The 22268-nt window shown below is 40.1% G+C and overlaps 2 protein-coding genes across 2 annotated transcripts in view; one reads left to right on the top strand and one right to left on the bottom strand.

Moving 5' to 3' along the window:
- Positions 1-13406, top strand: part of zdhhc13 (zinc finger DHHC-type palmitoyltransferase 13) — a 16985-nt gene extending 3579 nt beyond the window's left edge. The window contains exons 3-17 of the mRNA XM_039795184.1: positions 1931-2053; positions 3556-3633; positions 4352-4496; positions 4657-4721; positions 5011-5173; positions 6075-6200; positions 6303-6436; positions 6592-6692; positions 7147-7271; positions 7369-7431; positions 7526-7619; positions 8442-8525; positions 8822-8979; positions 9809-9906; positions 12781-13406. Of these exons, the coding sequence (XP_039651118.1) occupies positions 1931-2053; positions 3556-3633; positions 4352-4496; positions 4657-4721; positions 5011-5173; positions 6075-6200; positions 6303-6436; positions 6592-6692; positions 7147-7271; positions 7369-7431; positions 7526-7619; positions 8442-8525; positions 8822-8979; positions 9809-9906; positions 12781-12919 (1696 nt within the window). The 3' untranslated portion in view covers positions 12920-13406. The remainder of the gene's footprint in view (positions 1-1930; positions 2054-3555; positions 3634-4351; positions 4497-4656; positions 4722-5010; positions 5174-6074; positions 6201-6302; positions 6437-6591; positions 6693-7146; positions 7272-7368; positions 7432-7525; positions 7620-8441; positions 8526-8821; positions 8980-9808; positions 9907-12780) is intronic.
- Positions 13407-14394: 988 nt separating this feature from the next.
- csrp3 (cysteine and glycine-rich protein 3 (cardiac LIM protein)) lies at positions 14395-22042 on the bottom strand. The gene is made up of 6 exons (XM_039795186.1): positions 21962-22042; positions 20221-20332; positions 17585-17753; positions 16653-16782; positions 14784-14877; positions 14395-14693 (listed from the first exon to the last, which is right to left on the bottom strand). Exons 2-6 carry the CDS (start codon positions 20330-20332, stop codon positions 14629-14631), a joined length of 570 nt encoding a protein of 189 aa, XP_039651120.1. The 5' UTR covers positions 21962-22042; the 3' UTR covers positions 14395-14628.
- Between the last annotated feature and the right edge of the window lie 226 nt (positions 22043-22268).

Here is a 22268-nt window from a genome sequence, read left to right as displayed (position 1 = left end):
TGTCCAGAAAAAAATACCTCTCTTCAATTTTATGCATATGTTTTTGTTCTGAAATGGTAAGGAAAATATGATAATTCTGATTATTACTCTAGGAAGATATGAGATTTTATCTTAAAACTATGGAGCACAGAAGTAACTACACACCTTGTTTCTTCACTATGAAATGCAGGCGTTGACAAGTATTTAATCTATGTATTTGTGCAGGAGTTGCGCAATAAAACGTAAGGACTGTGCAGCGGCTTTCAGAGCTCAGAGTGTTTAACTAGCAGTCAGAGAGTGACTGCTAGTCTGTTTTTTTTTTTTTTGTCCAGTTTGAAAGCAATCTAGAAATAAAACAGTAAAAGGTGAGGCTGCACAAACCTGTCAGCGTGCTTTAGGTGAGATTAGTGCACAGCAAACTGAAGTGCTGCTGCGTTTGCTAACTGATCAGTGAGTTGAAATGCAGCAGAACGAAGGTCACTCTTCTTGTTAGACGGGCGATTAAAAGAAAAGAATCCTGTCTGTCTATTCATCTAACCGTCAGCCAGTATTGTGGAAACCATGTGTACGCGTGCTGCGGATATCTTTTACCACAGCCTGAAGCTATGATTAAATAAACTTAATGTTCTACGATCTACTCACAGTTGACTTTGTCTATCAAGTGGCTTTTAGTTGAAAATGGGTTATAATTAGTAGTAGTTTTATTTAGTAGTCGTTAGGCCTGTCGCGATAGTCAATAAATCCGAGTTATCGCATGATAAAAAAAATTAGCTCGATAATTTTTCCGGCCGCGATAATTTCCATTTGCATGCTTGTTTGTTTTCCTCGTCTCTCTCTACCAAAGAGACTGGAGGACCACTCGGTTCCTTAGCGTAACGAGGAGTGAACCCTCTTGTCAGTCGCATGGTCTTCGTGGGGCGGGACTCCAGGCGGAGAGAGAGACAGAGACAGACAAACGCTAGTTGAGAGTTAGAGCAGGGTTTCCGCAGCACTTTGCAGTTAACGCCGTCAAAAGAAAGTATATGAGCGATATCACCCGTGTTACTCGTCCGTTTTCTCCCTTTCATTTCAAACCACACAGCTGACAACCTGCAGGTGGAGGCGGTGGAGCGGCGGTTCCGGACATACACGCCGCTGTGGACTCGTCAGTCTCGATAAGCGGTTTCAGGAAAGTGGCTGCATGTGTCCGACAATGCACAGAACATTGTGTGTGTGTGTGTGTGTGTGTGTGTGTGTGTGTGTGTGTGTGTGTTGTGTGTGTGTGTGTGTGTGTGTGTGTGTGTGTGTGTGTGTGTGTGTGTGTGTGTGTGTGTGTGTGTGTGTGTGTGTGTGTGTGTGTGTGTGTGTGTGTCCCGTCCGTCCCCGGCCTGAAGATGAGCAGAAGCCGTACCTTCGCCAAAATGAAGACTGAAAAACAAAACTATTTTGGTACATTTACTCCGCCATGTGGCAGATAGCAATACAAACAATTTACTTTATCTAATTAAATTTTTTTAAAACTGTACATCAGCGCTGAAAGACGACATACTAAAGGAGATCAAAGACATATTGTGGATATTTAAAATGTCTTCCAGTTCCAGTGTTAAATATTCTTTAGAAATAAAAGTGTATTGATCTTTGAAAAGGTGTACCTGTATTATTATGCCATTATCATTATATTAGATGCAAATGGCTCTCGATGACAATATTATCGTTTATCGCAATAATTTCTGGGACAATTTATCGTCCAGCAAAATTTGTTATCGTGACAGGCCTAGTAGCCGTAGTAGTAATTAGTAGTAGTTTTGTTTAATTTTATTCAGGGTTCTGTATTTTCTTTATTTGTTTTATAATTGTGGAGCACTGTGCAATGTAAAGTATTAGTGTTGTTGTTGTTGTTGTTATTATTGTTATTATTATTATTATTATTGGTGTGTTAATAAAATGTCTTTCTCTGTGTGATCCCCCTCAGGTTCGGCATCCTTGAGCGCTGCAAGGAGCTGGTGGAAGCAGGATACGACGTCAGGCAGCCGGACAAAGAGAACGTCACTCTGCTGCACTGGGCGGCCATCAACAGCCGCTCCGAGCTGGTCAAGTAAAGCGTGATTTATAATTCTGTGTAAAATCTATGCCGTGGCTACGTACGTAGGTACGTGGAGACACGGACCTACGCCGTAGCCTGGCGTGCAGCTCTCGAAAAATTTAACAGCACGTCGCGGCTACGCACATCGTGGCTTGGTAGCGTTGCATTTCCCCCGACTCATTTCCTGGTTCTCCTTCTCCATAAACAACATGAAATCAAGGAGAGGGTTAATTTTTCCTGCTCCAGCTTTCCCACCGTGGTCAGAAAGAACAGGGGAGACACTTTGTTTCTCTCACTAGGACTCTAGAGTCGCTACTCGCTCCAAAACTAATCAACGACACACACACACACACGGCTCAACGCACACACCAATGCACAAGTATAAACTTCAGGCTCTGCGTTGAGCCTCCCCAGAACCATAAATCACGCTTAAGAGCTGCAGATATAATTCTCTCTCATTACAACGGATTTACCAGAGACATGAAAAATATGTTTATGCAAACATATAAACGTTTCCCTGTATCATATTTGTCCAGACACAGAGGCTGTCTGATCTGAGAAGTAGCCCTGTGTCACTTGCTTAGTTTGAGTGAAATTAGGGAAAAGCATTAGTCTGGCTATCACCAGACCAAGCTCTATCTTTTAGTCTGGGGAGTCGGCTCTGTAGTTTCTACTGCACTAGAGGCGTGATCAACGGGCATAGTTCAAATGACTCTGTACACAATTGGATAGTCCTTCAACCAATCAGACCAACGATCCGGGTGACGTAGCGGCGACAGCGGCATCAATGGGTTGCTGCGCTTCGGTGGCCACCATGTTGATGAATGTAAAGAAGAAGCTGCTTGGTTGCTTCTCTATCGTCACCGTGTTAAACCCGCCAATAGTGCGCCAGGTAGATAAGCCAGTTTGTGATTGGTTCCCGCAAATTTGTAACGGAAGAAGGATAGATAAACGTACAGATTTTCCAGCCTGAGCTGCAGGGAGAAATCAAATCGCTGGTAGATCAGGCTGGGTTTACCCGGTCTAGAAAAACATTGTACTGTAGTATGCTCAAGTAAATGAGATGCAGATTGTTCCAGGCATATGGGGCCATTATATAAAAAATGTATTGAAATGAATTATTTAGTATCATATTGGCTGTTTTCGAGTCAAACTCACTCTTCTGTATGTTCACATAAATAACATAATTACATTAGAATAAATTCAGTCACAAACATCCATTTACATTTGTAAATGGATGTTTTTGCTGCTGTCAGTTGAACATAATATTGAAAAGAATCCGCCTCAGTACGGTCCTTCCTCGGGGACTTTGTGTATTTTATTTCCCGTGTCAGAAGCGTCTGCGATGAAGCACAGTGCTTTGAGCAGTAATAAACGGCTTCACAAAAAGCCATCCAGGAAAGAAAGGAGACAACTGAACTGAAATACCACCCGTTCCAAATTTAAATGTTCTGAACTGTTGACCCAGACTTTTTGTTTTGACACTGATCTGCTCTCTGTATCTTCCCTGACAGGTATTATATTTCTAACGGGGCGATCGTTGACCAGCTTGGAGGAGACCTGAACTCTACTCCTCTTCACTGGGCCATAAGGTGACTGACCATAACGGGATTCGTTTTTTTTTTTTTTTTTTTTTTTTTTAAATTCTAGATTTTATTAATTGTCCTGGTTCAATTGTTTACATATCATTTATGTGTCAAAGGGATGTTAAAAAACAAAAACTCCCTTTTATTGTTATTGTCAGCAGCTTTAGGCTTCTATTAAAGCTATAGTGCGTAGTTTCTGTCACCCCCCAGGAGTTAAGGAATTGTAAGTAATGATGACAAAACTTTTTTTTTTTTTTTTTAAAGATTATTTTTGGGGGCTTTTCAGTCTTTTTAATTTGACAGGACAGTTAGGTGAGAAGGGGTGGTGGGCGGGGAAGACATGCAGGAAATCGTCACAGGTCGGACTCTAAACCTGGACCTCTGCGTCGAGGCATAAACCTCTCAGTATATGTGTGCCTGCTCTACCCACTTTTGCTTTGGTTTGCATATGCACTTTATTGTGTGTTTTTATTTTTTTATTCGACACCAAAGGTCACATTTCGACAGAACTGGGGGAGATTCTGGTCTTCGGGTAGTGTGTAGTTAAAAGGAACGCATAACTGCATCACAACTGCACCAACTGAGATTAAATGATGCATTTTGTTTCTGTTTGGCCAAAGTGCTTTCTGCACGGGGGAGGTGTTGTTTGATGTGTTTTGTTTAGAAACGTAGTTAGTTAATGGCTTCCTCCATAAAGCTGTCTGTGGGTTTTTTCAATGATGAGGCAGGGCCACCTCCCCATGGTGATCCAGCTGATGAGATACGGAGCGGATCCCTCCATCGCAGACGGAGAAGGTTACCACGCTCTGCACCTCGCCATCCTCTTCCAGCACATGGCCATAGCAGCTTATCTTATGGCTAAGGGACAGGTCAGACTCCACACACACACACACACACACACACACACACACACCGTAACACCTATTTGTTTTGTCTTATTAGAGGTCTTTTTCACCTGGTGCAAGTTTCTTTTTCTTTTCTTTTTTCCTTGTCTGTTTGGTAATCCTCTCATCGCTTCGTTGCCTCCAGGAAGTTGAAGGACCTGACTGCAATGGACAGACACCACTGATGTTAGCAGCCCAAAAGATTATAGGGTAAGCATCCTAATCCTTTACAGATATACTTTTAACCCCACTGGTTTCAAGTCTGTATGTGCATACCCAAATATTGACTAGTGGAACAGTGAATGGAGGCTGAAATAAAATAAAAAACAAGTAGCAAAAATATAAGAAATAGTTCTTCAGATGTAAAAACGCACACCACAACTTTTGAATAGTCCAGAGAGGAGTTTGTTAGTCTGTAGTCTTAGTTATTTCGTGACCTCTTGATCTAGAGAGGTTGTTAAAAATAAATAAATAAACCGCACATGTTCTTCTGTCCTAGGCCTGAACCCACAAATTTCTTAATCAAAAATAACGCTTCTGTGAGTGCTGTGGACAAAGTGAACAGGAACACTCCGCTGCACTGCGCCGTGCTGGCAGGAAACGTAGACGCGGCCCACATCCTGCTGGAGGCCGGGGCCAGTATCGACGCAGAAAACCTCAACGTAAGTTTCAGGCTGCTGTCACACTGCCAGTAACAAATGCCACTAGTCAGAAACTTATTTCTCTCAGCGCTAAATGACCAAAGAAAATCTGGACGTTTAGCAAGCTGAGAAATAATGGATGCAGTGACTTGTGTGACCATCTGGCATCAACAGTGAATCCATTTAGCACTTTTTTGCCAGTGTAAAAATGTTAAAGACCTATAGGGATTCTTAGTCTTCTACTTTTAATTTAAATACAGGGTATGACACTAAAATGCTGTTTTGACATTGATCTGCTAAAGTTCCTTAAATCGGAGTTCAACACGTGTCGCAACTAATTTGGTCTCAATCGTGGTTAAACTTAAATGAGTGTGATGTGGAAACTTGGAACATCCAGGGGTGCACGTACACTGAAAAGGGGCTTTGCAGGGAAGTAGGAGACGTCTTGTGCACTCGCAGTGTGAACAGTTAGTTTAAAAACTGAACAATTATAAACTCTTATGAACTTACACATTGACTTAGAGCTGGGCAATATATCTATCATGATATGAGACTAGATATTGTCTTAGATTTTTGAATATCGTGATATGGCATAAGCATTGTCTTTTCCTGGTTTTAAAGGCTGCACTACAGTAGAGTGGTGTCATTTTCTGAACTTACCAGACTGTTGTAACTATTATTTGCCTTTACCCACTTAGTTATTATATCCACATTACTGAGGATTATTTATCAAAAATCTCATTGTGTAAATATTTTGTGAAAGCACAAATAGTCAACACTACAATATCATTGCTGTATCAACATCGAGGTATTTGGTCACCAATATCGTGATATTTGATTTTCTCCATATCGCCCAGTCCTACATTGAATTGAAGCAATAATGATGCATGCCTTTGTGGTGTTTCTAATGCTTCTTCTTCAGGGTCACACGCCCATCGACTTGGCCCATCAGGTGCACAGCCCGCTGCTCATCCACATGCTCAACCACGTCAAACAGGAGAGGATTCGCTCCAACTCGCGCTGCCTGCGGTTCGTCAACAGATACAGGGTAAACCGATACTAAAGGGCACACACATAACCTCTCAAATTACAAACCTAAAACATCTGGTCATCAAATCTCCTGTAACACCATCCGGTTTGCATTTTGCAGGTCTTTCTGCAGTTTTTGCTCTGCACTGCCATGTTTGGAAGTGTGGGCGCCATAGTTGATATGAACTCCGAGTCCTGGTTGCTCAAAGGGATCCTGCTGGCCTGTGTGATAGGTGTGATCAATCTGACCTCAAGGTGAGGACACGGCTGTTCTCTTGACTGTTCGGAGTGTAATGTAAATGGAGGGGGGAAAAAAACACATTTTGCTCCAGTGCTCATGTACTCCATCAGCATGTTTTACAAAATCAAGTTGTTTGTCATTTTAATAAGAAATATTTGTGTCTAAACAGGAATTTCCCAAGTCCATCCTTTCAGACTCTCCTACCAGCTACATCTCTGATGGCTTCCGTGTTCTGGATGCTCGTCACCTGGTTCCTCTGGTTCTTGCCAGATATCCTTTATTCGAAGGAAACCACAAACTTAAAACGGTTACAAGTCAGCTATTTTGGGATGTTTGTTTCATCGTAGGGTGGGCGTTCCTCTTACATCTAGAGGACTGGGTCAGACACACATTAGCAGGAGTTTCAGTGGATTTTAACGGCAAAAAAAGTTGCCTGACATGGAAGAAAAGATTTTTATTTTATTTATTTATTTATTTTAACATTCACAGGATAAAAAAAAGACCAGAGTTCCATTTTTCCAACAGTATCTATCTATCTATCTATCTATCTATCTATCTATCTAATTCTGGGAAATGTAGGAAGTCTGCTGAGTGAACTTTGCTGGATTTAAACCAGTAAATTAAAGTTTTCACTGAGCTTATAAACTCAGCAGCTGAATTCAGTTAAATGTAATCCTTTTTTTTCAAACTGATGAATGAAGAGTTTCTTGACCTTTGACCCCACATGGGCCCAGCGCCACAGTTCAGGTCTTGTTCACTCTGAACACCACCGCTCTGCTATACTACTACTTTCGCACCTGCAGGACCGACCCGGGCTTCGTCAAGGCAACCGAAGAAGAGAAGAAAATGGTTGGGAGGGCCATTTAAAAGTTAAAACGCTGAATACTATCATCTTACATGTAGATGTTTTGTGCACAAATGAGCGGAGTTGTGTTTATGTTGTCAGAACGTGTTGGTGTTGGCTGAAGCCGGCTGTCTGGACCCCAGAGTGTTCTGCACTTCCTGCATGGTGAGGTTCTGAACGCAACGCCTTCCCTTTTTACAACGCTGTTCTATCAACACAAACCGTGACAACCTAGTGGTTTACATTGCCTCGTTCACAGATAAAGAAACCAATGAGAACAAACCACTGCTTCCACTGTGACGCCTGTGTGGCAAAGCAGGACCACCACTCCATCTGGACCAACGGCTGCATCGGTACGACAGATTGTAACAAGTAACCAGTGATTGCAGCTGCCAGAAAATACAAGAATGTGTTTCTACATGTGTTAACCTTTTGTGTTGACTTCGGGTCAAATTGACCCGTTTTCAATGTTAGTTTTATATCATAAAATATGGGACGTAGAAATAAGCGCTGAAAATGTGTAGAAGAAACATTTTTACAATTTTTAAAACGTTGGAAAAAACAAACTGTGAAAAAAGGCGTCAAAAACGTTGGGAAAAAATCTTTTTCCAAAGTTGACGGGAAGACAACACAAGGGTTAATCTAGTAGCTAAGGGCGAACGCTCTCACTGGGTGAGCTAGAGGCCGCCCCGTTTCGGATTATTTTAAATTAGGTAGTTTGTGAGAAAATAAGGAAAATTGACAAATTTCCCTGTTTCATAATCTTAAAAATCTTTAATAATAAAAAATAATGTATTCTTGTCCAATAGTAGAATTGATGAAAATCTGTACTTATGTTTTTAAAACATTCTGCTAATTTAAGTGTTATTATCATTATTTCAGGGCAAGTACTTTTCTTAACGTATACATATGGGTTTAGCGTGTCAAGGATAAATTGTGTTCATGTTAATTCCGTTTTATTTATAGTATCAAATTATAACAAGAGGTAGGTAGGTCTAGACCACACTCTATAATTTACAAAGACTCAACAATTCAGTAATTCCCCCGAGAGCAAGCATTTAGTGTGACCGTGGCGAGGAAAAGCTCCCCTTTTTAGGAAGAAATCTCAGACAGACCCAGGCTCTTGGTACAAAGTTGAAGACGATCTCTCATCGCACATATTTGTTGTGTTCTAGGTGCGAGGAACCACCACTACTTTGTTCTCTTTCTGCTCTCCCTCGTGCTGATGGGAGCCTGGATGTTCTACGGTTGCCTCACATGTGAGTGAATCGACATTCATTAAAAACAGTATCTAGGGTCCAAAATTAACTTTTTATTTTTCTTTTTTTTTTTTTTTTTTTTTGTCCACCAGCCAAATGGCTAGTGAATGTTACCATCCACTCAATAGATAACCATTGTTTTTTTGGCTGGTGAGTGAAGCAAATCTACAAGCCACTTGCATATTTTACCAGCATTTGGCTGGTAGATGTTGCTTATTTTGGACCTTGACAGTATCTGTATCAGTTTTTACATTTACACTGGATACCCATGCCTGTGCTGCGTTTATTCTTTCCAGACTGGTCGACTCACTGCGTGCTGCATTATGAGGAGCAGGGCCTGTGGGGCGTCGTCTCGGCCCTGGTGAGCTGCTCCCCATGGCTGCTCGGCGTCTTCTTTCTGGCCTTCTATCACACCTGCTGGTCCGGCTTGATCCTACTGCTGCAGCTCTACCAGGTGACTGGCTGTTAACAACTTTCTACAGCGCTCAAAGATCCTATGAACGGAGTTCTCTTGTCTTAAAAACCGGACTCAAAATGAAGAGAATCATCTGCCTTCATAGATTCAATTTGCCACCAATTGATTTCTTATAAATGCCTTTAAAATTGCTAATGTAAAATAACATAATACCTTAATATTCAAATTGCATAAAAATATGAAATATATATACACACACACACACACACACCCATATTAACAGGTTAGACCAGCCACACAGCCTGCATCAACAGCGCAGCTCAGGCATGGCTCGGCTGCAGCTTATCCAGAGATTCTGCGTGTCGCCCATTGTTTCCGCCTTGGCGGTTGCGGTTCTCAGCAAAAATGGACAGTGAAAATTATCTTTTGCTAGTCATAGTGACATCATAGCAGCACAATTACACCTTTCACTACTGTTTTAATGTCTATAATTGTAGAATATGTCCCAGACAATGAGAACAAAAAAATCTAAATATTAATTCTTAACTCAACACTTTCTGTTTCTGACCACACAAGGTTTTTATTATATATTTGATGACCATTATAAAAGGCAAATTGAATGTAGACAAAGGGACTGGCAGCAACGCTACACCACATTTGTTCAGCGAGGTAGCCAGCACACGCAGGTAGAGATATGCAGGGTAGCCCGGTCCTTAGAGTCGAATTCAAAGTTGCAAGGAGGCCAAACCTGTTGAGCCAGTGCACGACATGTCCTCTTGTTCAAGGTCCACTGACCTGCTGTGTTTCTACACCCAATGAGCGCCTTCTAGATCTATGAGATTGATGTTTGTTCTTTGTGTCGGAGCAGATTGCCTTCCTGGGACTGACCACAGCAGAGCGGACGACCCTGACGCTCCACCAGAGGAAACTCCGACAATCCGTCTCCCTCAGACAGAATCCATACAAGTGAGTTGATTAGTTAGTGTACTAATTTTGAATATTTGCACCAACAAATAAATAAACTTGAGTGGTCATTAAGACTAGAAAAGCCCAATATAAATACAGTCCAATTTAACAGCAGTAAAACTGAATTTCTCCGCAAAGAATCACGCAAAAGCACGACTTTTAATCTAGGGTTTACCAGAGATGTACTCATAAGTTTCTTTGAAATAATCATTCAGCATGTAATAGCGTAAAAAATTACTTATCCACTCAAGACTGAATTAGACGACAAATCACCTAAGAGGGGGCAGCCCTACTAAAAAATAGAGATGCACCGATAACAACTTTCTAGGCCGATTTCTGATTTTCTTTGAGTTAGGCCAGCTGATACCGATTTTTAGCCGATTCCGATTTCATTTTTTCAAACCACTTTACAGGACACATAAATATTTATTTTTCTTTTCTTTAATAGAACATTTTGCACAGAACATAGAACATTTTTTTGAACAGATAATGGTTCATTATAAAATAGAACTATATAAATTACTCCTGGTGTGGGAAATTCACACACATCTAAAGTGCAATGTTAGAACCATTTCCTTCTTTTCACATCCAATATCGCACTAATAAAAGAAATGTGATTTTGGTTTCTGGTGTCGTCCCTCCACGCCCTACTGTCTCCTTGCAGGTGTTGCATATTGCAAACTTGTTATCTTCTGCACACACGCTGAAGAATTTCCAAACAGCTGACATGTGGCAGGTTAATTCACCAGGTTCCCTACATGTGCGAGAATAGCGCCGACACGCGCTTCACACCGCGAGCGGGTACACGCCACACACGGCGGAAAGGTTGAGAGAAAGGAAGAAGAGACCGTGCTGTGGCGTCCGTGTGTGCGTGCGTCCTTGAGAACTCTAACTCGTATAACTTATGTTGTCAGTTAATTGTAGCGTTGACCGGCACGAAATCGGCATATGTCAGGCTGACCTGCTGGTCATGGCCGAGCACGTGAAAACCGGCCAATTGCGGTCACCAGCCGGTCTATCGGTGCATCTCCACATTATAAAAATAATGGTTTTACACATTTCAGCTCTATAATGACGTGTGCTTTTTTTCAGTTGGTAAACGAGTATTTAAATCAGTATTTGATGTCAGAGCATTAATGTATTTAGTTAATGGCTGAGTTGTTGTTATGATTCAGGGGGAGCCTTTTATGCTTTTCAGTCCAGGTCGTGTGCCTTGTACATAAGCCCTGATTTATTATTAATAGCACAGTGCCAAACAGGATATTTAGGCTCTATGGAAATGAAATCAGGACTTAAATCATATTGAACATGTGTAAGCTGATGTTCTCAAAGTCGACAGAATTGTGAATGTGCAACTAGGTGTGCAAAATGCTGAAAATTGTAGCTCATTTTTTCATATTACAATTTATTTTTTTATCTCAGCATATCTCAGTACACATTTGACAAAACCTAAGGATGTAATTTGAGATTGTATCAGGACTTCAGTAACCTGAAACCAAGCTACTTTTCAGACGGGTTCAAATTTCGTTTTGCGTTGAATTACACATTTGGCTTAAAGAACAATCCGTTCTGTTTCAGTTCAGGAACTTGCATAGTTTTGATGTGATTATTGAACCCCAACAATTGCTTATGTGAAAAAGTGTGACCCAAAATGTTTTTCAGTGTTGACTTAAAATCGGTTCCTGGGCTGTAACTGTGGTTGTGAATGAAGGTGCAGTGATTGGTAAAATTATAAAAAGCAAGTCTTCAAATGTATTCATTTTTGCAGAAATGTATAAGGATTGGACAAAATTGAAAGCTCACGCAAGCAGCGCTGGACATGGTTGATTTAGCAAATCACTGAGAAAAAGAGAAAAATATACACATTTCAAATTTCAAGTAGTGCATATTCAGTGGTAAAGTCCTGATTTTTATTTTTTTTATTTTCATTAATGCATCTCTTGATACTCTCTCAATATAATCCGTTCAGTTCAAAATACTATACAGTGGTGCTCATAAGTTTATGAACCCATGCTAAAGTTGACTAAAAAGAGGACTAAAAAAATCATCTTTTGGAAATTGATCTTAATGCCTTTTTAATTTAAAAAAAAAAAAGGAAAAAGCCAACCTTTTAAGGACATCAAATTTCTTTGAATGAATAATATATCGTAAATAAATGTTCTTCCTTTAAAATACAGGGGCATAAGTATACACACCCCCCATGTTAAATTGAGGCAGGCAGATTTATATTTTTAAAGGCCAGTTATTTCATGGATCCAGGATACTATACATCCTGATAAAGTTCCCTTCACCTTTTGGAATTAAAATAGCCCCACATCATCACATACCCTTCACCATACCTACAGATTGGCATGGTTTTATGTCAGTTAGCCTAATAGCTGGTTTGATTTGCATTGAGAGATGATTTTATGGAAAGTACCCCATGCCAGTCTCTAGGTATGGTGAAAAATCTGCCTGCCTCTATGGGAATTTAACATAGGGGTGTACTTTATGGCCCCTGTATTTTAAGGAAAAATTATTTTTTGACGATCCATTATTCATTCACAAAGAAAATTGGTATCCTTAAATGTTGGATTTTTCCAAAAAAGATTAATTAAGGCATTAAGATTTTTTTTTTTTTTAAAGTCTTCTTTTTAGTCAACTTTTGCATTATGTATTGCATACTGTATTTGTCAATCAAGGGGCAGTTTGGGCAAGCAAACCCAAAAAGAATTAATTCGCACACAAAAAAAACATTACAAAAATATAATTTTGATAATACTAGACATACAAAAGGTTTAATGGCAGTGGTAAATCCGTACCTGGCCATGTGGAAAAAGTACATTTATCAATGGACTCTGACTGATGGTGCCTTCCTGAACCGTCTCTCTGCAGTCTGGGCGTGGTGCGGAACCTGGTGTCCTTCTTCCAGATGCGTTGCTGTGGCCTCTTCAAACCGGCCATCATCGACTGGACGCAGCAGTTCCCGCCCGACCGCGACCAGCGCGTGTTCGGACACACCGACCTGGTCTGACCCTCCCCACCATCCGTCGCTCAGGGTCAGCGGTCAGACTTTCACAGTGGTTCTGGACCAAAAGCACAGTGTATTTATTTATTTTTTTAAACAGGTTGGCTCCTTGTGAAGAGAAACCACCATAATAGAAGTTTATAAAAAAAATCAAAACACACAAAGCATTGTGTAGATATCATTTTATTTAGTTGCTCTTTGTACAGACTGCTGCTGCCTTATACTTGACCAATGTATGTGACATGAAAAATCACAATTGTGTTCATTTGGGTGAGGTTAAACCTTTTAAAGGCCTAAATTGTAACTGAAGTTTTGAGATTTTTTTTTTTTTTTTAAACACATCAAGCCTATTTTTTATCATCTGCTCTGGGAGGGGGTCTTTGTACGTGTAAACAATTGGTTTTACGACTTTTATAAGAGTTGCATGTGTTTAATAATGAATGACCACTATAATACTTCAATAAAGCAATGTTGTGCCTGTCTTTTTAACTGGCTCTGTGTGGACTCATGGGCCTCTACATACGCGGTGGGGGTGGACAATATAATGGAAACACTATACATCAGGAAATATCACTATGGTGAGGCTCATAAATGTCAGGCTTGTTGTGCCAGATGTTCAACTCTGTGGTTGTTTATCATGCCTCAGTTTGTAGCGTTATTTTTATTCTTGCCACATTATCTATCTATCTATCTATCGGGGGACTTCTCCCTTTATTAGAAAGTGGATGGATGCGAAAGAGGGAGAGATATGGGGATGCAGGACTCGGCCAACATGGAGTGTGGTCACTCACAGCTTCAGTGGGCTAGAGGCCGCCCCACATTGTTACACTATTAACAGGCCTGACGCTAATGAGACAGATGACTTGTGTAATGTAATACAAACAGAGTCTGTTAAGGCAGCCGCTGTGATCAGTGTCTAAAGGTTTAAACTTGAAGGAATAAAACTACTGTAATGAACGGGGTCCTCTTTCGGAGGGACTGTTACTCTGAACGTTTCCCCCCTGTGGTCTCTTCTCTTGTGATTTAACAGTGTGAGATAACAGCTCTAATATTAGTTTGACAAAAACATCTAATCCCATCCCGCTGTGCACCGCTGCTCGCACGTAATTGTTGACGTCTGGGAAAAATTAACACATTGTTTGTTAATCACTTGTCTTGATTATTCTAATTGTTGAACATTATTATATAATATGACATGATTATTTATGAATGCAAATAAGATTCTATTAATAATTCACTTTTAACAGGATGAGGAACTGCTGACTGTCTTACACACAGTATTACTAATACAGTAAGCAGGGTCGGGCGAGTAGTAATCATCCCAAATATAATACGTAATACAAATAAAAGGATTATCTGACATCAGTATCATTTATTCTGATAATGAGTATAGTGCTGCTCTTTTCTACATGAACTGTAAGTAAAAGCTCTGTTTCCTCTTTCCCTTTCTTTATGAAAACAATAACTTCATTCAGAATACATTTTAGGGTAACAAAATAGTTTTATTTTGTACTCACAAACCATAAGTATTAAGCAACATTTTCAAGATTACAGTGACTGTAAAACATTGCCTGACTCTGCTGTTATTTTACCTGCCCATGATCTTGATGCCCAATATGGCGTCTATCATGTATTACAAAACAGGATCCAGTGTAAAGGAAAAGGCTGAGTCTCCATTAGAACAGCTGCAGTGAGACCGTGAACCAGAACTGTTGTTACTCCAACATAGCGGCGTTCCCCAGTCCAAATCCTTTTGGGCCAAAGTTTTTGGCGTAGCAAACTGAAGAGAAAATTAGAAAACAATTCAATTCTGATTTGATTTTCAAACTGTGTGTACTGTGTGTGTGTGTGTGTGTGTGTGTGTGTCTACCTTTACAATAAAGCTCTCCATCCTTGTCGGTCACTGTGGTCGACTCCAGACTTTTACCACACAGGGCGCAGCGGAAACAGGTTTTATGCCAGGGCTGCGCACACACACACACACACACACACACACACACACACACAATAAAGAAAAATAAAGCTAAACCTAGCTTTTACGTAAACAGAACAGTCCAAAGCTTAAATTGCAGCCTAGGTCCCCAAATGTTAGTCTATAATTTATTAATCCTTGACGTTCCACTTCCGGGATTGCTCTGGTGCTGCAGGAAATTCCATAGATATATATAGATGTATATATCTATGATATCTTGAGAGGAAAGGTCACATGGTCATTAAAGTCACAAGAATTTATGTTCTTATGTTTATGGGCCCCTTACATGTCCACAGTTCATTAGATGGAAATCTAGTCTAAATTGTGGAGATATCTTGTTCTGTTGTCGGTCGTTTGTTTTCAGGTCTTTTCTGGTTTGGTTTTGTGCAATTATGGTGTCAAAATTTCTCAGTTAATGTTACAGTATTACATTGCACAAAACCACTTGTCACATTGGTAGATATTCTTCTCACGCTGACTGTTATTAAGCCCTGAGCTGACTGACTGAGCCACAATGGACCTTTTTCACAGCAGACATTTTGACTTGTCATAGTAGGAAAAGCACAGCTGAAATTGATAACCTTAATTCCATCAAGTGTCCCAGTAAGCTATTTCAGTGAGTCAGCATGAACAATACCAGGGCCTCTCCTAAGTGGAATGCAGCCATCAGTAATGGTTTTGAATACACCTGTGCTTTACCTACTATGACATGTCAACATGTCTGCCATGAGAAAGGCCTACTGCGGGCTACAGACCAACTTTTAGGTATATGCCGCCACCTTCTGCATCGGAGTATGCAACAACATGACAGTGTCACATTCTTATCGAGAGAGAAAAAAAATTAAATAAAAAACGACCTATTCATATTCTATTTGTTAATCTTGTTTCATGTAAAAAATGGCATAATGACCTTTTCATCTAAGTTTGATTTTCTCCTATTTCTAATAATCTCTTGATACTCCATCCCCTTCCTATTTCTACCACTTTGTCTTTAAATCTTTCCCTTTCTACATCAACATTTTTGCTGAGAGTCTTTGCAGCTGCCTGCAATCAGCACTCACCCAATCAGCTGGTCAGCCTGTGGGAGTATATCAGGCCCTTCTCTGCTTCAGCCTCTGTTTGACTAGAATTACTTTGCGACAGAGTTCCTGTCGGAGTTTAGTGTTCTGCTGTATTTTTTCTGCCTGCCTGTCCGCAACTACACAAAGTAAGTGTTGTTTCTGCACTTGGGTCCTCATTCTCTGCCACTGTTACAACAAATGTAATTTTTCCTTGAGGATCAATAAAGTATGTCTTTTTCTCTTGTTTGGGCTTTAGGAACCCCTTGGTAGTGCCGTTGACAACACTAAAAACACTTTGCTGTTTGAGAAAATTATTTAGAGCTAAGAGGTCTGACTTCAGATTGCGGTCAGTCTGCTGGTGCAACAGGAAAGCAACAACTTTACATTAAAGAATGCTTTATTAATGTGATCAGAGGCTTTAAAATAAAAGCCAGAGATTTAAAGGCCCTGAAACAACCACAGAGGTGTTTTCAGTTAAACTGGCTGATTACCCCTCGTCCCAGGACTGTTTGGGTGTGTATGACATCTTCCTGACTAACTTCCTGTAAGGGCAGGACAAATGACAGCTTTATCATTCTTATTGGTAGAAAATATTTGGGATCTAATAAATTCCCATCCAAGTTCCGGCCCACTTTTAACCTGAGCGGAGTCTCATCAGCCAGAATAACTGAAATCGCCTGTGTGGGGTGTTCAGAGGCTTTCTTACCTTCCCCGCTCCCATCACCTTCTCTGCTGCGTAGACGGCTTTGGAGCAGCGAGGGCAGCGGTCTGAGCATCCAAACTTCTGGGAAGATTTACTGCCATTGGAGTTTGAAGAAGCTGGTCGCAGTTTGGAGCTAGAGACAAAAAGACAAAGTGTGACGACACCTCTTGGTCACTGGTGTTTGACTTTCTTTTTTTTTTTTTGGGTCATTTTAGGCCTTTATTCATACAGGACAGCTGAAGACATGAAAGGAGAGAGAGAGAGATGGGGAATGACATGCAGCAAAGGGCCGCAGGGCAGAGTCGAACCTGCGGCCGCTGCGTCGAGGAGTAAACCTCTATATATTGGCGCCTGCTCTATCTGGTGAGCGTCCCAGGCGCCCTGGTGTTTGACTTTCTTACCTGTAGTTTAATTTTTGTGGGTTTTTAAATACATATTCTGATATGATCACTATCTTTGACTATTTACAATTTCGTACCTCCAGTATTTCACTCATGTCAGAGTGGAAATCTCTCTGAAAGAGCAGTAAGGCATCATGGGACACTAAAGCTATATTTACACCTTGCTGTGTATTGTTTTTTTTTCTTTTTAATGTAGAAGATAAAAAACAATTTTAAAGTTTATAGACGTTTTTCTGAAGCTGTATTCAGAAAGGAATCCTACTCACACTGGGAAAAGGCGAAATGAACTACCGTAGTTTGAATGCCAACAATTAAAGGTTAAGTTCACCCAAATCACCAAAAGTGAAGGGGTCTAATGAAGGTGAAATTCTACAGGTTCAACTTAAATTCTCTGCTCATAAAACTACCTATATGGTTCAATACCACTATAGGGATAAGTAAGCAAATACAGTATGTTGACATATGTGATTTGGGTGGATTGACTCTTTAATGAAAGCCCAGACTTGTGTATCTGACTGCAGTGTGAACACGTACTCTTGAGGCTGCAGGCCAACATCTCCCGGAGGGTCAGAGCTCAGAGCTCCAGCTCCTTGCCCGTATCCGTAGCCTTTTGGCCCATATTTCTTGCCATAACAGGACTTGCAGTAAATCTCAGACTCGTGCGCTGCAACTGTGGTGCTGTCCAGCCCTTTTCTGCAGCTCACTGTGTGAAATAAACAAATGTTTTACACGTTTGAACCAGTTTTCTGGCTGGGTGACATGGTTATGGTTTTTTTCCAGACTGGGGGAGTGTCATGGTGGAGTATCGGAGGTTAAATAAAGCTCCCACCTTTTGCTAGTTTTATCAGTCAACAGTGGAATTACACACAGTCAGATGTCCTGTGTTTCTATTTGTAGGGAGCGAGGGGAGTGTGATGCGGCTGTCTGAGAAAAGATGAACACTTAGCGGCTGGTTGAGCTGATGGCAGAGGCCCATCAGAGCTCCCACTGGAACAATCCAGCACTCGGCAGTCACACAGACTCCCGTCCAACCAGCTGCTGAGTGTTAGTGATTGTGCAGAGAACAGTAAACCTATAGGTGGTGTCCCTGGAGATCTGGTTAGAAGTCAGAAGAAGAGGAGAGGAAACTCAGCTGGGCAGTCAAAGCCAGAGAGCGGCCATTAACCCTTGTGTTGTCCTTCGGGTCCCAGTGACCCGAAGGACAACACAAGGATTATGTACTTCCCTTTACTTTGTTGAGAATTGCTCTCTAAACCCTGTTTCTTGTAAAGTAAGTAAGTAAAGTTTATTTCTAGAACACATTTAAACACAGTTTAAGCTGGCCAAAATGCTGTACAAACAAGAACTAAGGTGCTGTATTAACCCTTGTTTAGAGAGCAATTCTCAACAAAGTAAACGGAAGTACATAATCCTTGTGTTGTCCTTCGGGTCACTGGGACCCGAAGGACAACACAAGGGTTAAATTACCAGAACACGTTACATGAGAAAAGGACCTGTTGTAGAGAACAAGTGATCGAAATAGTTATTGAACTATAATGAAACAAGCAATCATTTGAAAATAATCATCCTAGACATGCAGCTTAGCACTGTGTCATATCTGTTAATCATAAATCTGTAAACGTGTTTTGGTTAGGCACCTATTCAAATTTTGAATGTTTAGAGTGTAGGAAGGCTTAGACCATTAGTATATGATATGATGCCCAGTCCCATGCTCAAATATGTCTCATAAGTTTTAAGCAATAAGCAAATTTTGGGTGTGGGAGATTGCTGAGAGAACATGGCCAGTGCTGGCTGGACTGAGAAAAGAAAAGAGCAGCAGTAGGAGGAGTAGACGAAGTGACAAGTATAGAGATGAGAGGCAAGAAAAAGAGAGACAGAGGGAGAACAAAGTGAGAAAGATAGGAAGAATGCAAGAAACAGGAATAGAGGGGGAAAAAAGAGAGAAAAGGAAGGAAGAATAAAGAAAGTAAGGATACAATTAAGAAAAAGATAAGAAAAAAGGACAGATGAAAGCAAGTTAGAAAAACAGACTGGAAAGGAAGCAAGTGAGAAGAAAGAGAAATAAATAACAACAAAAAAAAAAAAAAAAAAAAAAAAAAAAAAAAAAAAAAAAAAAAAAAAAAAAAAAAAAAAAAAAAAAAAAAAAAAAAGGCCACAAAAAAAAAAAAAAAAAAAAAAAAAAAAAAAAAAAAAAAAAAAAAAAAAAAAAAAAAAAAAAAAAAAAAAAAAAATACACTGTTAAATTGAATGCAGTATAGAGGTGGATGAATAATGTCTTTGTCATCATGTATTTTTTTTTATGTGGTTTGTTTTGTCAATGTATATGTCACCATTATGTGTACCTTTTTAATTGATAGTGAATGAGTGCTGTATGACTGCTGGCTGTCTCTATGTTAGTCCTATGTCACCTGCCTAGGGACTGCAGATGAAAAGTAGTTATTATAATTTTGGCATATTTATATGGTGTTTTTTTATACAACAATGTTCATAAATATGCATGGACCCTATCAAATGAACCAATAAAATAAATACCCCTAATCTGATCTCAGGTGGGCCGGACCAGTAAACCTCTACAGAAAGATCAGAAACTTGATCTGCCACAGAGTTTGCCAGGAAAAAAAAAAAAAAATGTTACGGACCCGGGAGAGAGGGGTAATGTTCAGAGAATTTTTTTTTGTAAGATTAAAGTCGTAAATTTACGGAAAAAGAACTCTGATATTCTCTGAGATTAAAGTAGTAAATTTGGAATTGGAATGAATCACTTCTCTGCAATGTTCACACTTTGTAAGGTCATCCAGTGCGCCTGATTGCACCCTTTGGTGGCCCGGTTCTGGCCCACGGGATGTATGTTTGACACCCCTGCTATAAGACATACATTAAATAAATGAAAGGGAAATAATAATAATAATAAAAAAGGGGAAAAAATGAAATAAAAACCACAAAAACGGAGTTCACAAAAGATGAAGAGAACACTGATAAATGCTCCTGTGCTGTTGTGTGTCTCTTCTGTCAGTTTAAAGGTGTCAACATGGTGGTTAAGAGCAAATAAGACACGCAGAAACATGGAGGGCCACTGTTCAACAGCTCTACAGTAGGCCTATATTCTGCTGAGCCACCATGACGCTCCCTCTGCCGGACCAGAGAAGAGAAGAAAGAAGCGGTCTGCTCACTGCAGATGAAACAAGTCTTATGGAAGCTCCTCCCGTTGCACTGGATCTCCTCTGCATGGTACGCCGTCTTCTCACAGGCTGCACACTTGGCACCTCCTCCCCAGTTTGGCATCTTAAAGAAAAAACACAAAAAAACATGTTTTTTTTAAGAGTCTGGGGCTGAAACTAACAACTATTTTCATCGACGACAACTCATTACTTTCTCAATTACTTACTCAATTATTAGATATAGTGAAATATAGAAAGTGATATAGTCTTAATTTCCCAGAATGCAATGTTTTGTCTGACCAACTGGCCAAAACTCAAAGTAATCCGTTTACGATGATATAAAGCAGCAGAAGAACAGCAAATATTCAACATTTGAGGAGCTAGAATCCGAGAATGTTTGGCATATTTGCCAGAAACTTATTTGAAAGATGACTCGATTAGCAAAAATGTTGCCGCATCACTTAAAATCATGAGATGCAAAATGACTACAAAGAGACGGAAAACGATGACAAAGAGTTTCAAAAAGGCTACAAAGACAAAATGATCACCAAGAGACACAAAACAACCATAAAAATAATTCAAATCTACAAAGATATTCAAAATGAGCAAAAAAAGAACTCAAAACAACCACAAAATGACCACCACCAAGAAGGCGGGGGGGGGGGGCCTTTACCTGTCTGTGCCCAGGGGCACATTGTCCCATAATCTGTCCATGGAGTGAGGGTTAAACTTAAATCCAAACGGCGAATTTAGATTCCTCTGAATTGCGAGCACCTACTCTATAACATTGATTGATGTCTTGACCGGTTGTATCTTTGTCTCCTGTATTTACCGTAACACTCCAACCACTCAACTCTTAAACAGCGTTGCTCATATTTCCTAATCAGTTTTGATGGTTTTCGTCTGACTTTGACACTAAGGTCAGTCTGGAGAAGTGGCAGTGCTGCCCTGCCTGGTCTTCTGTCTGACATTCCACTTTCTGCTCCTATCAGAGGCTGCCCATCACCTCACAGGACTGGTATGTGATATTCTAGGAGCAGAGGCTTCACTGATACATCTCCCCATCAAACACTACTGGACATTTCAGATTTTCCTTGACACAAATCAGAAATCTCACAAGGAACCGACTCCTGATATTTAGGTCCATGGCAAAACAAAAGATCTGCTAAAATAAATGTACTTTAATCTATAAAACTAAATTAAGTAATCATAAATAAACCACATTGCCCCTGTTGTAATATATAGTGGTGGAATGTAACTAAGTACATTTACTCAAGTACTGTTCTTAAGTAAAAATTTGAGGTACTTTAGTCTTTTTTTCTCATGCCACTTTCTACTTTAATACATGTCAGAGAGAAATATTGTACTTTTTACTCCACTACATTCATCTGACAGCTTTAGTTACTAGTTACTTTACACATTAAGATTTCTGCACACAAAACATAGTTTTTAAAATAAAATGTTTTATTATAAACTTTTCAACAATATACAGGCCGACAAGTCCAGCTGAAATGATTAGACCATTAAACACACAACAGTTTGGCTCGTTTCCAGTTTCTAAAATAGGATTTTTCCGCATTGAGTACTTTTACTTTTAATACTTGGAGTACATTTTCCTGATGATACTTACATACTTGTACAGAGTATTTTTTTTACAGTGTGGTATTAGTACTTTTACTTAAGTAAAGAACCTGAATACTTCTTCCACCACTAGTAATATACCACTCAGCTACAAACAGAAAAGAGTCCTTACCTTGAATTCAAGCCTGTGCGCTTGGGTCCGGCAGTAAATGCTCCCCGGTCGGCTTAAATACCGCCCATCTCGCCATCGCCACAGTCCACCGGTGACGCTTCAATGAAAGTATCCTCTTAAAATAACTTGTGACAGAGCAGAGCCCTCTGACCCTTCATCACAGGCTGAAAGAGGCCTGAACATCAGACAGTCAAACATTTGTTCTGGACTCACAGACAGACAGAAACTAAAAACAAAACTCTGACTGACAGCTGCACGCTGGGAGCCATCCACATGGTAGGTTATGGGATTATGTACATAAATGATG

The sequence above is a fragment of the Perca fluviatilis genome, chromosome 3 (genome assembly GCF_010015445.1).
Source record: "Perca fluviatilis chromosome 3, GENO_Pfluv_1.0, whole genome shotgun sequence".
Lineage (NCBI taxonomy): Eukaryota > Metazoa > Chordata > Actinopteri > Perciformes > Percidae > Perca > Perca fluviatilis.
The sequence above is the reverse complement of the archived record's forward strand: the minus strand, read 5'-3'. Positions and strand labels throughout refer to the sequence as shown.

Bases quoted from the DNA above. Each gene is read 5' to 3' on its own strand.
- csrp3 (XM_039795186.1), bottom strand. From the start codon at position 20,332: ATGCCAAACTGGGGAGGAGGTGCCAAGTGTGCAGCCTGTGAGAAGACG. The intron at 17,754-20,220 runs GTGAGCAGACCG...TATTTCACACAG, and splicing joins TAAGACTTGTTTCATCTGCA to TGAGCTGCAGAAAAGGGCTG. The intron at 14,878-16,652 runs GTAAGAAAGCCT...GTGTGTGCGCAG, and splicing joins AGGTGATGGGAGCGGGGAAG to CCCTGGCATAAAACCTGTTT.